General features: G+C 40.4%; 1 protein-coding gene across 6 annotated transcripts in view; it reads left to right on the top strand.

Annotated features, from left to right (window-relative positions):
* The window catches only part of LOC126457335 (zinc finger protein 37-like), a 76,538-nt gene that overhangs the window by 25,345 nt on the left and 36,413 nt on the right, over nucleotides 1–14,780 (top strand). For all 6 annotated transcript variants that reach the window (XM_050093545.1, XM_050093547.1, XM_050093550.1 and 3 more), the window contains one exon: nucleotides 6,743–6,961. In XM_050093545.1, the coding sequence (XP_049949502.1) occupies nucleotides 6,743–6,961 (219 nt within the window). The remainder of the gene's footprint in view (nucleotides 1–6,742; nucleotides 6,962–14,780) is intronic.

Genomic DNA, 14,780 nt, shown 5'->3' with positions numbered 1-14,780 from the left:
GTGTAGTGGTTAACACACTGGACTCGTGTTCAGGATGACAACGGTTCAAACATGTATCCAGCCATCCTGATTTAGGTTTTTCCTGATTTCCCTAAATTGGTTCAGGGAAATGCCAAGATGGTTTCTTTGAAAAGCCGTGGCCAATTTCCTTCCTCATCCTTCCCTAATCTGAGCTTGTACTCCATCTCTAATGGCTTCGTTGTCGACGGGACATTAAACACTAATCTCCTTCTCCTTGTGGTAGGTGCCTTTCGGACCAGCCCTGTGAACAGCCTACTCATGGATGCTGGTGTCCCTCCCCTCCAGATCAGGCACCAACAACTGCTACTCAACTATGCAATATACATACACTGCTCTCCTGAGCATCTGAACTACTGTGTTCCTATTTCCTGGTTGGTAGAGCTACCTCCCCAAACAGAGGCCAAGGTCTGGAATCACGATTGTAGCTCTACATCTAAATATGTACTCTGCTAACCACCAAGCGGTGTGTGGCGGATGGCACAATTTGCGCCAAAGTCATTTGCGCCAAAGTCATATTTCTCCCTCTCTGTTCCACTCGCAGGTCACGTGAGGGGGAAAAACAACTGTCTGTACGCCTCAGTATGAGCTCTAATTTCCCTTATCTTTGAATGGTGATCATTGCGTGATTTGAAAGTTGTTGGTAATAATGTATGCTCTACGTCCTCAGCGAAGATCGGATTTCGGAATGTAGTGAGCAGCCCCTTCCGTTTAGCACGTCATCTATCTGCAAGTGTATCCCACTTCAAACTTTCTATGAGATTTGTAACGCTCTTGCGATGGCTAAATGTACCAGTCACGAATCTTGCTGTTTTTCTTTGGACCTTCTCAATCTCTTGAATGAGACCAAACTGGTAAGGGTCCCATAGGGACGAACGATACTCTAAGACTGGATGAACTAACGTATTGTAAGCATTTTCCTTTGTAGGAGGACTGCGTGACTTGAGGATTCTACCAATAAACTGCAATCTAGAGTTCACCGTGCCCGTTACTTGTGTAATCTGATCATTCCATTTGAGATCATTTTGAATAGTCACACCCAGGTACTTGACGGACATTACTGCTTCCAAAGATTGGGCATTTATTTTGTACTCGTACATTAATGGAGATTTTCGCCTCGTTATATGCAATAGGCTACACTCTTATATTAAGAGATAACTGCCAGTCATCTGCTCTGAGCCGGCCGCGGTGGTCTAGCGGTTCTAGGCGCGCAGTCGGAACCGCGCGACTGCTACGGTCGCAGGTTTGAATCCTGCCTCGGGCATGGATGTGTGTGATGTCCTTAGGTTAGTTAGGTTTAAGTAGTTCTAAGTTCTAGGGGACTGATGACCACAGTAGTTAAGTCCCATAGTGCTCAGAGCCATTTGAACCATCTGCTCTGAACTCCATCTTTCCCCAGTGTTGCCTTTCGTCAGGAAAAAAAAGCTGTGCCGCCCCCCCCCCCCCCCCCCCCCGCCCCCCCTCCCCCCGTTGTGTGTATCTGATCCTCAGATCTGCCTCAACCTCTCCTTTGGACTGAGAAACTCGGTAGACTCCATGGTTTTTCGTTGCCTGTTCTTGGACATCCTTCACACATTTCCATTCTTAGATGGCTCTATGGTCAATGGATGAACAGATTTTGCCTACACATTTGCTATATGCAATGAACTATGTTCCCTGTCAGATGTGTGCAGTGTATTTGCTGCAAAATTGGTGGTTATTGCTTGAACCCTCAGTCAGCTTTGGTCTTGCACTGGCGAGCCATTCTTAATTGACAATGACTTCTTGAGTAGTCTTCAGGATGTCGACCAGTGCTATCCTCGACACCCATTGGTTATGACTACTGAGGATCTTCTGTATGAGCTCCACCACACAGTATGGTCTGTCATCTTTGTATGGACTCCTGCTCACATTGAGATTGCAGGGAATGAACATGCTGACTGTTTGGTCAAGTTGGCTACCATCATGCAAACTTTGGAGATAAAGGTACTGGAACCAGACGTTCAGTCAACTCTATTCTGACAATTATTGGAGCATATTGGTGTGACCTGATTTCTCCGAATAAACAGCGAACCATGAAGGAGACCATGAATATGTGGCAGTCTTTCCGTCATGCTTCTCACAGGGAATCTACTATCATCTGTTGGCTTTGCATTGGTTACGCGTGGCTGACCCATGGCAACATCCTCTGATGTGAAAATCCACCCACTATCAGTGTGGCACCCATGTCACAATGGTCTGCACCCTACTGGATGGCCCTAATTTGGCCAACTTATGGTGAAACCCTAAACTTGGTGACAACCTGTAGTGCTAGTGGACATCAAAGTGGCTGATTAGGTTTTTTACCCATGAAAGTGACTTTTTACTCTCTCTCTGTGGTGTAGGACACTTTAACCTCATCACCTGCTTGAGAAATTGGAAGGGGCTCATGACTGCCCTTGGACAGTGGTCTGGTCTGGCTCCTTCTGCCACCTTTTCAAATCTTTTTGTTCTTTTATATCTGTTGTTGGACACAGTCATTGTTCTCTTGCCTGAGATTTTATCTTGTCCATGTAGCTAGTTTTCTTGAGGATGTGGCAGCACAAGTTAGATGCAGAGGGTGTGTTTCTGGTTGCATAACGTGTTCCAGAGGCCTCCAGCTACTTTCTGGGCAGGGTGGCTTTCACTACTTTACCCTTTTACCCCACTCTCATTTCTGTTTGCTTCTATCTCTTGCCTTTGTTGGTTCTTGGATAGAATATGGAGTCCATTGAGTTTTGTCTTCTGCGTCCTTCCTGTCTGTGGACTGTTCCCAGCTTGACACACAAAGGATTAAGGGACCAATAACCCCATCAGTCTGTCCATCCATGTGCAGATATTATGCTGAGGGTCATTTACATAATGGTAATATAAATTATGTTTAGAGAGGTGAAATGAAAGGTGAAGATATTCTCACAATTTTTTAAATGTCTGAGACATTATTCCACCTTACATTGATTCTCATTAGGAAGGAGAGTCAAAACGTTTCATGGAGCTGAAAACTGAAAAACTATACAAAGGCCAAAAAGACTGTTTGATGGTAAGAAATTAGTAGGTTGTTCATATCTTACACATCCTGGTGGATTTTCTTCAGTGTTACTATTGTTTGGCGGTATGGAGAAGAGCGGTAAAATCAGTTAAATAACACGCACACTCAGTAGACTTTGCTCAAAAGATTCTGAAGCAAGCTGAGAGTTATACAGTCAATTTTATCAACAGGGAAACACATCGATAAGTGAAGATTTAATTTTCAAGATCTAAATGATAAGACTTTTAGCAATTTGTCTTCATAGTCTTGCACAGTACCTGAATGAACATGTAGGAATAGGTGTCTTGAAACTTGGAGAACAAGATTCTGCGACACTTTTAAATGACATAGCAATATGTGGGTGTTTGGAGTTTGCAATTAAGGATAATCTCAGAGAATACTGCTGACTGCGGGCATCTTGCCACAGCATAGACACTTTACTCTTCAAATGATAAAAGAAGCTAGAACCAAGGAGACAGGAAGTGAAAGGAAAAAAAGGAAGAGCAGTTGTTTTAGAATGAATAACGCAAAGGTTTTGGACTGTTCTGACGAACTCTAGTAGACTTTTTTTTGTACTTTGAGTTTGAAGTTGGCTATTGCAATAGCAAAAACTAATAATTTCAGTAAAAGTTAAAAGTGTAGTTCATAAGTCAATTAGGGCTGCATTATATTTCACTGTTTCTATTATGTCTTCACGAGACAAACATTCAAACAATTGTATTCGTAAGTTTTATTACAAAAGGAAAAGATTACAATACTTAAATGTCAAATTCACAGATGTGTCGCAAGCAAGGGGTGACATACAAAATAGGTAATCTTCTTCAGTATAAACAGTTCCAAGTCTGTACTACATAGTGTGCAAGTGAAGTAACTAGAGTTGACACTTCTATCCAAGTCGTTAATCTTAAAGCTGCTATTCAACTGGACCGTCACCAGTCGGTTGTGGCGCTTTGTCCTCGTCAGATAGGGGGCAGCTGCTGTCATTTTGTCATCCTGAAGAAGGGTTGGTCAGCATGTGATTGGCTGTGGTCTTCTCACAGTCATCTAACAATCTGTCATTCCCGACTGGTGTGCCGGCACGTGACTTTATGCTGTAACAGTTTCTGCACCATCCCAATATGATACGTGTTATTTTGTGGAGAGCATTTGCCGCTGAGTTAAATAGAAATGAAAAATTGCTCTACGTAATCCTTTCTTATTGATGACCTGACCTGGAATGACGGTGTGTATGTCAAACACCCCTCCAAACTAAAACTGGTATTGTGAAAGAGGTAATTAGTGTATATATATATTAGTGTATATATTCTAATTTGAGAGAATGGTGACAGTATTTTCCAGTGAGCATTTTCTTTACTTTGGCTATTGTTGATTCACAATAGATTTGTTGAGACCGTTAAACTGATAGTGTAAAATTTCCCATAGAAACAGTAATATTATAGGTAACCTTGCATGTAATGTACAAAAAAATGTGAGTATTTAATCTGTTGGCACACAGAGTGAAGTAATTTGTTAAAATGCACTGCTCAGCAAAACTTAAGGATAACAACTTGGTCGAAATGAATGAAAGAGTGGGAGCATGTTGCCAGAGGTCTCCTTGTCATGCACAGAAATGTGGACGTCATACAGCACGAGGTCAGCGACTATAGTGCCAATTGGAGCTGGCCCCGTAACATGAAGCAGTTGAAGGAACAGAAAAAGATGGTTAGCATCAATCAGCAAGCAGTTATGGTGTACTGTTGTGGTGGTCTTCATTACAGCATGGTATAGAAACAAAGTTTGGATTATTTCACATTGGAAGAATCATCTGGAACAAAAACGAAGTGTGTCTTGTGTAGCTCAGGAGTTTGGTAATGCTCACAGCATTGTTTTTCATGCATGGGGAGCATTCCAAACCACGAGCACTGCTGTCCGAATGAGAGGAGGTGGTCAACTACAGTAGCAGATGTCTGTCTCATTCTGCAACAGCCAAGGAGTGACCCATGTCAAACGACAGTGCAATTGTTGCAGTCACATTTAACAGTACTGCAAGGCACACAGTCTCACACTCCACAGTGGCACAGCAACTGATTACGGCTGTTTTCGTTTTCGTTGCTGGATGACGAGCACATTGTGTTCTATTGATACCTGTTCATCAGTGGCAACCTTTCGCGGTTGTGCCAAGAGTATAGGGACTGCACCCGTGAGGAGTAGATCATGCACTCTTCTTGGATAAGAGCAGATTAACAGTGTAGTGCTTCTGGATTTACCCTCATATGGCAATTGGTGGAATATGTGATGTGCCCAGAAACATTGTCAGACATGATTGTCTTGGTAGTCCAGGTGTTATGATTTAGGAAGACATAATTTTACATTTCCCAAATCTTTGAACATGGTACATTCATCGTTCAGTGTTATTGTAATACTGTACTCCTTCCCCCTGTACTTCTTTTCGGGGGTGCATTTGACCCTGATATCATTTTTATGAATGGCATTGTGCAACCACATCAAACAGTGGAGGTGGAGCAGCTGTGGGAATGAGAGGATATTCAGAAAATGGATTGACCTTCCCGTCCCACCAACATAATTCATATCGAGCATTTGTGGAATGCCCTGTAGATGTGTATTGATGCAATCCACAAACACTAATTGTCCAGCAGTTGTGAACAACACTAGTGGAAGAATGTAATGCCCTACCAAGTACCTCTTACCAACATTATGGCCAGCATGATGCAGCATGCCTTGCTGTTTGTGGCGATCACTCACCCTATTAAGAACCATGTCCTAACTTTTGCAATGTCCAGGGAACCATCATAAATTGTGCTAGCTTTTCAATTTAATTATTATTTTTGAATAAGGTCATATCTGTTTCTCATCATGTATTTCTTTCAGCTACCTTCTATTCTAAACATGTATTTCTTTCAGCTACCTTCTATTCTATACTGTAGCAGTTCTTTCTCTGTACGGTCCAAGTTTCATCGAGCTATGTTACTTGGCAGTGATACACCATGCAAAAGTTTTGCACACCAATGTATATTACATATAAGGAAATGTTAACTTTTCAGTGCTTTAAACATTATGAGAGAATTTCTTCTTTTTCACTTTTAACTGTGGTTAGAGAGGTTGATGATTTCTAGCTGAGTAAGTGAACAGTTTAGTGTATTCCCACCTACAGTTTCCAGTTTCTCTCCTTGGACAAGGGTACTGGATAACATTTCCATAAAAATATGCAAAAGGTCCCTTTAATATCTGCAACTGTGCAGTGATGATAAACTTTTGATGGTGTTGTGCTCTGGTATAAGCAGGTCTTGGATAAATCAGCAGAAGTGGAATATCAAGAATATCATAAGGAGCTGTACTTCAGCCATCAGACCTTTATCTACATATGTCTGAAATTGTGAAAGCAGATGTGCGTGGAGGCTAAAGTGGTTTTGTTGTTAGTACCACTTTTCAGATTCCCTTTCTAGTTTTATTGTGTGGTTCCTGTCAGTATACTGTGCTGAAGTTGCAATGCAGAAATGACCTTTGATTCTCAGCCTCCACGTCCCATCTCAAAAACTTTTTGCGAGAAGATTGGTTAAAATAAGCATTTCGAATATCTTTGTAACAATGCTGTTATCCGGTTGTGTAATATATGTTTCTTTAAACAACATAAATGATACAATTTTTAGTATTTATCATTTACGCATAACTTACATGTTAGTTTAACATCTTCTGTTCTAGGAAAATAGTGTGTGTCAGATAGAAATATCAGATCCTGATAGTAATTATGCCACTGAGGTAATAGAAAACAGCGAAATCACAGATAATAATGGCGATGTTATACAAATCAAAATAGAACAATCTGAAGAGTCTAATTCGAGGGAAGTACATAGAAAACGTGGAGTGAAAAGGAAACAGAAGATTGCTAATGAGCCACAAGATTATGATGCACAGGACAAGGTTTGTATAATGGGTTGTATCAAGTTTAATTGTAACAAAAGAGTTAAAGTTGGGCATTTATTCACTCTTAATAACCTGTCTTTGTGTGTTGCTCCAAAAGAACTCCTAGGCTTCAGGTAGTCTAATATGTAGGGTAACTGCTTAGTGTGAATTAGCTTCTTGCTTGATGTTATTGGTTTTGCTGTTTCCTGATTGTGACATAAATATGGCGTTTTGTGTTGTACATCGATGTACTTGTTGCAGATAATCTGAAAATCTCTAGTTACTGCTGTTTTGCATTTACTCGTAAGATATAATAGTGGAACTCTGTATATTTCTGTAATTTACGTTTACTAATTCTGCTAAGATTCATTTACCTATTCATTGTGTTTTTTTCTGAAAAGATCCTATTCAGTGTGGGATATATTTTAGTCCTATTCAGTAGGAGATGTATATTAGTGTAACCATTATAGTCCCAAAATTACCAAGTATTGAAAAATCATGATAACACCTACTTGAGTGATAGGTCATTGGTGCACTACATGCAGGAAGCACCTGCTTGGATAACAGAGTATATCCCCCCCCCCCCCCCCCCCCCCCCCCCCCCCCCAAGGCTGGGTGACAGTTCGGTATTCTCTGAATATTTGGTGGTAAAATCAAATCACGAACAAAGTGAAGACAGTCACTGTCAGAATTTTAACAGTAAATTGCTGAACCATTTGTAAAAGGTTCCTGAATTTACTACTCTCCAGGAAATTTGTCACACTGAAATTATTCACGGGACTGAGAGCTGGGTGGAATGTGAATAGAAAGCTCTGAAACATTTAGTGAGATACACAACATATATTGAAAAGACACATTGGATATCATAGGAGGGAGAGTGTTCTTTGTAGTCGAAAAAATAATGTCCTCCTTTGAGGTCAAAATTGAGCCTGACTGTGAAGATATCTGTGAACACAAACTTTGAACTGATTGTAAATTGTGCCTTAGAGAAATGTGTTAAAGTGGATTACAGATGGGAATGCCAACAGAGAAAAGTTAGCGAGAAATTGGTGCATCTATGAAAAGATAGATGTTCCAAGCATGTAACAACTTCACTTGTAATCCTTTGCGAAAGATCTTCCTAAGAACCTGAGAAAATTCTGGTCCTATGTAAAAACACTAAGCAGAATGAAGTCTTCTGTAAAGTCAGTCATCAGTTAGTCCAGTGTGACAAAAGAAGACAGCAAAAGGATAGCTGAAGTTTTAAATTTCGTGTTTAAGAAATCATTTCGTGCAGAAGAATTGTACAGATGTAATGTTGTTTGACCATAGTACAGACTTCCACTTGGAAGCCATACTAATAACCATCTCTGGTACAGAGAAGCAACTGAGCAAGTTGAAACCAAATAAATTACTTGGTTTGGATGGAATCCCAGTTCAATTTCGCAGAGAGTACTTTACAGTCTTGACCCCCTTAGTTAGCTTACATTTACTATCACTCTGTCATCCAGCCCAAAGTTCCAAGCAAATCGGAAAAAAATGCAGTTTACTCCAGACTATTCTAAGGTTAAAAGAAGGTACCCGCAAAATTACCGAACCTTAACACTGATTTTCTGGAGAATTCCAGAGCGTATTCAAAGTTCAAATATAATAAATTTCGTTGAGGCAGAAAAGCTTCTGTCCACAAATCAACACAAATTTAGAGAGCATTATTTGTGTGAAACTCGGCTTGCCCCTTTCTCACATGATATCGTGTGAACTATGGATGAAGGTCAAGAGGCAAATCCCATCAATTAAATATCTAGGTGGAACATTGCAAAGCGGTATGAAATGGAATAAGCTCATAAAGATGGTAATAGGGAAGGCAAATGGTCATCTTTGATTTATTGGGAGAATTATAGGAAAGTATAGCCCATCTACAAAGGAGACAGCTTATAGAACATTAGTGTGACTAATTTTTGAGTACTGCTAGAGTGTCTGGGATCCTCAGCAGGTTAGCCGGCTACTGTGGCAGAGCGGTTCTAGGTGCTTCAGTCCGGAACTGCGCTGCTGCTACAGGCTCGAATCCTGCCTTGAGCATGGATGTGTGTGATGTCCATAGGTTAGTTAGGTTTAAGTAGTTCTACATTTAAGGGACTGGTGACCTTAGATGTTAAGTCCCATAGTGCTTAGAGCCAGCCATTTGAACCTCAGTTGGGTTAAAGGAAGACAATGAAGCAATTGGGAGGCATGCTGCTAGATTTGTTATCAGTAGGTTTGATCAACATGTGAGAACTACAGAGATGCTTTGTGAACTGAAATGGGAATCCTGGAGGGAGGATGATGATCTTTTCGTGAAACACTGTTGAGAAAATTTAGAGACCCAGCATTTGCAGACTGACTGCAGAATGATTCTACTACTGCCAAAGTACAGTTCGCAAAAGGACCATGAAGACAAAATAAGAGAAATTATGGCTTTAATGGAGGCACAGAGTGTCATTTTTCCTTTGCCACAGTTGTGAATGGGACATTTCTTATACTTTTATATCTATCTTGGCAATCGTAAAAATTTTGCGTCTTGGGGGCAGGTACTGGCCAGCAGTTCTGTCTCACAATTTTATAATTTTCTTAAGTGAATTTTCCTTTTAATACAATGTGATTAAGCTGTATTTGTTCTAAGGCCTTTGCATTCTCATGAAAAGATGCTTGAATGTACATATTTCAGTGCAGATTCAGTATTTTCTAGAACGCCATGTGTTTCATAAGTGAAATTTAGATATTGAAAAATATTTTGAATTCCTAGAAAAATGGAATAAATTTTTTATACTTGGTGTATATGACACTATTGTTTTCAAACCTGTGTGCAGTCTCAAGCCTGCCCAATTAAAACAGTTGAAAAAAATTATCAATTCATTTTCAGTTTGCAGTTTACAGATTACTTTAAACTGAAACATGGAATTGTATATTTTCTCAGATATTTGTATCAAACACAAATATAGTAATTTGTTTCAGATCCATGTAATTCACTTTGTGCCAGCTGTTCACATATACAGAGAGACAGTGAAGTAGGAAATCCATAAAATAAAACTTACACAATACTATCTGTTCATTGTGAACTAACTTTGTCAGAGTATGAGGGGTTGCCTGGTTTGCCTGTGTAATGTTTTTCCCTTTGTACGAGGTCTGTTAAAAGAATTCCAGAACATTCATAATTTCGTACCAATGGTGTGTTGGAGTGAAACGGGATTGGCATCCCTGTATACACCTGTGTTCAATCTATAACTGCTGAAGTTTCATTGCTGTATGTCTGTTAGTTATTGTTCAGTGTTGTATTGAGTTGAAAGTTGTGTCGCACAGTTTTCAAATTTCAAGACATTACATTTAGAGGAATGTCTGCATTAAATTTTGCATGAAACTCAAGAAAACCTTTACAGAGACACACCAAATGAAGCAGGGAGCCTACAGTGATTAGTGCTTAAGCTGTACTTAGTGTTATGAATGGTTAACACAATGTAAAAATTGACTGGATGGAAATTAAAATGATCCTCATTCAGGATGCCCTTCAGCGTCTGATGATGCTCGTTTTAAATACATGAACAAAATTGTGCATTTCAGTTGAAGCCTGACTGTCCATGAGATTGCAGAACAATGTAACATTTCAGTTGGATCATGTCATGAAATCCTGAAATAGCATTTTGGAATGCATTGTGTTGCCTTGTAGTTTGTCCCATGGCTCATGAGTCAAGGCCATAATGACCTTTGCCTTGCAATGTGTGAAGAGCTTTTGGAGTGCATAAATGAGAATGAGATTTTACTTAAGAGAATCATAACTGGTGATGAGCTGAGTCTACAGTTATGATGATGAGGCCAAGGTTCAGTTTCACAGTCGGTTGGGAAAGGTTTTCCAAGATCATAAAAAGCTCATCAGGCTAGATCAAATGTCAAAGCCATGCTGAAAGTTTTCTTTGACTTTGAAGGATAAGTTGATCATGAATTCATGCCGCAGGGACAGACTGATAATCGATGGTGCTATCGCAACATGTTGCAACGCCTGCAAGAAAATGTGAGAAGGAAACTGCCTGAAATGCAGTGGGACAATTCATGGTTCTTGCATTACAGTAACACAGCTGCACATTCATCCCTGGTGGTGCACAACTGTTGCATAAAAACCGAAATCACTGTACTGCCTGTAAGTGATGTGGCACAGTGAATAGCACACTGGACTAGCATTGGGAGGACAACAGTTCATGCTGCAGGCAAATGCTAGGATGGTTCCTTTCATAGGGCATAGCTGACTTCCTTCCTCATCCTTCCTCCAATGGGACTGATGACCTCGCTGTTTGGTCCCCTTCCCCAAGTCAACGAACCAACCGTTGTACCACCTGATGGCGATAGCTCTGAAAGATAGTAACACTCCCTTGTTTTAGTTGTTGGGCTCATTGATGACTCAACACCTCAAATAACGTGGTTGTTACCTTTACTAATCCCACTGCTTACATTTTATGGAGCTCATGTCTTAAATTATTTTACTGTGTTTCATTTAACTGTCCCTGGAAACTGGGTTTTGTACCAGCACAGTCTGAACCCCCTAATAATTTAGGGATCCCTAACAACTTGGAAAACACCCTCTTGGTGCCAGAGCTGCAAGCTCCCCATGTGCAGGCCTAGGAATATGTGCTTTTCAACTTTGGGATACAGTGATTCTGAGCAAAGATTACCATGCCAGGCAGAGGAATAATTACCAAGGCAGGCAGCCATTGCTGTGCGGCTGGGGTGGGAGGGGTTAGCCATGGGGAGAGTTCCCAGATGGAATGGGTGACACAGTGGCAAATGATCTGCAATGTACAGGATAAAAACATTGCACCTTGTTGGCTGTGTGGCCCCTGTAGTCTCACCAGATAGAACAGTATATTCAGTGCAGAAAGGTACAACTCAAAGCACTTTCCTTCATTGACCACATCTTTGTTGGAAGGCAAATTCAATAGAAATTGCAACAATTATTCCCCTCAGCTTCTAAATATGTACACTTTTTGCATACAAAACCAATAGAAAAATGGTAAATGGCTGCATCCTCTTTAAAAGAGTGACACTTACTGAGTCATAGACGTTGCCTCATATGAGAAGCTTGGCGACATCCTGTATTGCAGTCACAATCACCCCCCCCCCCCCCCCCACACACACACACACCCTCTATGAAAGAACTTCAACATGCATCTCACATTACAGGCAGATGAAGAACTGCATACAAACTTGGAAAAGGAAAAATGGGATGTCCATTTTGTTTTCTGTATTCAACAAGCACCAAAGGATAATAGTGTGGATAATGGAGCTTTCATTTTGGCTTTTGAAAGGGATGTATTACTTCAAAAGGTCAAACTAATGGTTCACCCCTGTCATGTAAAGCTGTACCTGATTTTACAGTTTATATTGCCTGCAAGGTCATAAACAATAACATGAACAGCAACGGTCCCAACACACTTCCGTGGAACACACCCAAAGTTACTTCTGTCTCTGATGGTGACTGTCCATTCAATATAACACGCTGTGTACTCCCTACCATAAAGTCCTCAATCCAGTCACAATTTTGCTTGATACCCCATATGATCACACTTTGGTCAATAAACATAGATGCAGTACCGAGTCGAAGGCTTTTCGAAAATCCAGAAGTACTGCATCTATCTGGTTGCCTTAATCCAAAGGTTTCAGTATGTCATATGACAAAAGTGTGAGTTGGGTTTCACATGATCAATGTTTTGGAAATTCCTGCTGGTTGGCTCTGAGTAGGTCATTTTGTTGAAAATACCTCATTATGTTTGAGCTTGAATATGTTATGATTCTACAACAAATCAATGTCAAGGATATTGGATGCTAGTTTTGTGGTTCTCTTTTACTACCATTCTTGTAGATGGGTGTGACCTGTGCCTTTTTCAAGAACTGGCATAGTTTTTTGTTTGAGGGCTCTACAGTAGATAGTTAGAGGGGCTAACTCAGCCACAAATTCAGTATAGAATCTGTTAGGGAGTCCATCGGGGACTGGAGCTTCGTTCAGTTTTAATGATTTCAGCTGTTTCTCAACACCACTGACACTAATACTTAATTCGTTCATCTTTTCAGTAGTTGTGGTGGTCTTCTGTCCAGAGACTGGTTTGATGCAGCTCTCCTTGCTACCCTATCCTGTGCAAGCTTCTTCATCTCCGAGTAACTACTGCAACCTACATGCTTCTGAATCTGCTTAGTGTATTCATCTCTTTGTCTCCCTCTGCAATGTTTACCCTTCATGCTTCTCTCCAGTAATAAATTGGTGCCTTGATGCCTCAGAATGTATCCTACCGACAGATCCCTTCTTTTAGTCAGGTTGTGCCACAAATTCTTCTCCTCAATTCTATTTAGTACCTCCTCATTATTTATGTGATCTACCCCTCTAATCTTCAGCATTCTTCTGTAGCACCACATTTCGAAAGCTTGTATTCTCTTCTTGTCTAAACTGTTTATCGTCCATGTTTCACTTCCATACATGGCTATACTCCATACAAATACTTTCAGAAAAGATTTCCTGACATTTTAATCTGTATTCAGTATTAACAAATTTCTGTTTTTCAGAAATGCTTTCCTTGTCATAGCCAGTCTGCTTTTTATATCCTCTCCGCTTCGACTACCTTCAGTTATCTTGCTCCCCAAATAGCAAAACTTCTCTACTACTTTAAGTGTCTCACTTTGTAATCTAATTTCCTCAGCATCACCTGATTTAATTTGACTATATTCCATTATCCTCATTTTGCTTTTGTTGTTGTTGTTGTTGTTGTTGTTGTTGTTCATTTTATATCCTCCTTTCAAGACACTGTTCATTCAGTTCAACTGCTGTTCCATGTCCTTTGCTGTCTCGGACAGAATTACATTGTTATTGGCGAACATCAAAGTTTTTCTTTCTTCTCCATGGATTTTAATTCCTACTCCCAATTTTTCATTTGTTTCCTTTACTGATTGTTCAGTATACAGATTGAATAACATTGGTATAGGCTACAACCCTGTCTTACTCCCTTATCTACCACTGCTTTCTTTTCATGCCCTGCGACTCTTATAACTGCAGTCTGGTTTTGGTACAAATTGGAAATAGCCTTTCGCTCCCTGTATTTTACCCGTCACCTTCAGAATTTGAAAGAGAGTAGCGCTAGAAATGTAGGTTTGCCTTTCTCAAATCTATCTTCTAAGATAATTCGTAGGGTCAGTATTGCCTCACATGTTCCAACATTTCTACGGAATCGAAACTGATCTTCCCCAAGGTCAGCTTCTACCATTCATTCGTCTGTAAAGAATTTGTGTTAGTATTCTGCAGCCATGACTTATTAAGCTGATTGTTCAGTCATTTTCACACCTGTCGACACCTGCTTTCTTTGGGATTTGAATTATTATGTTCTTCTTGAAGTCTGAGGGTGTCTTGCCTGTCTCATACATCTTCCTCACTAGATAGTAGAGTTTTGTCGTGGCTGGCTCTCCCAAGGCTGTCAGTAGTTCTAATGGAGTGTTGTCTACTCCTGGGACCTTGTTTCGACTTGGGTCTTTCAGTGCCCTGTCAAATTCTTCATGCAGTATCATGTCTTCCATTTCATCTTCATCTACATCCTCTTCCATTTGCATAATATTGCCCTCAAGTACATTGCCATTGTGTAGCCCCTCAATATCCTCCTTCCACCTTTCTGCTTTCCTTTCTTTGCTTAGGACTGGTTTTCCATCTGAGCTCTTGATCGATCTTCATACAGGTGGTTCTCTTTTCTCCAAAGGTCTCTATAATTTTTCTGTAGGTAGTAGCTATCTTACCCCTAGTGAGATAAGCCTCTACATCCTTAAATTTGTCGTCTAGCCATCCCTGCTTAGCCATTTT

The sequence above is a fragment of the Schistocerca serialis genome, chromosome 2, assembly GCF_023864345.2.
Source record: "Schistocerca serialis cubense isolate TAMUIC-IGC-003099 chromosome 2, iqSchSeri2.2, whole genome shotgun sequence".
Lineage (NCBI taxonomy): Eukaryota > Metazoa > Arthropoda > Insecta > Orthoptera > Acrididae > Schistocerca > Schistocerca serialis.
This window is presented reverse-complemented; position numbering and strand designations above follow the sequence as displayed.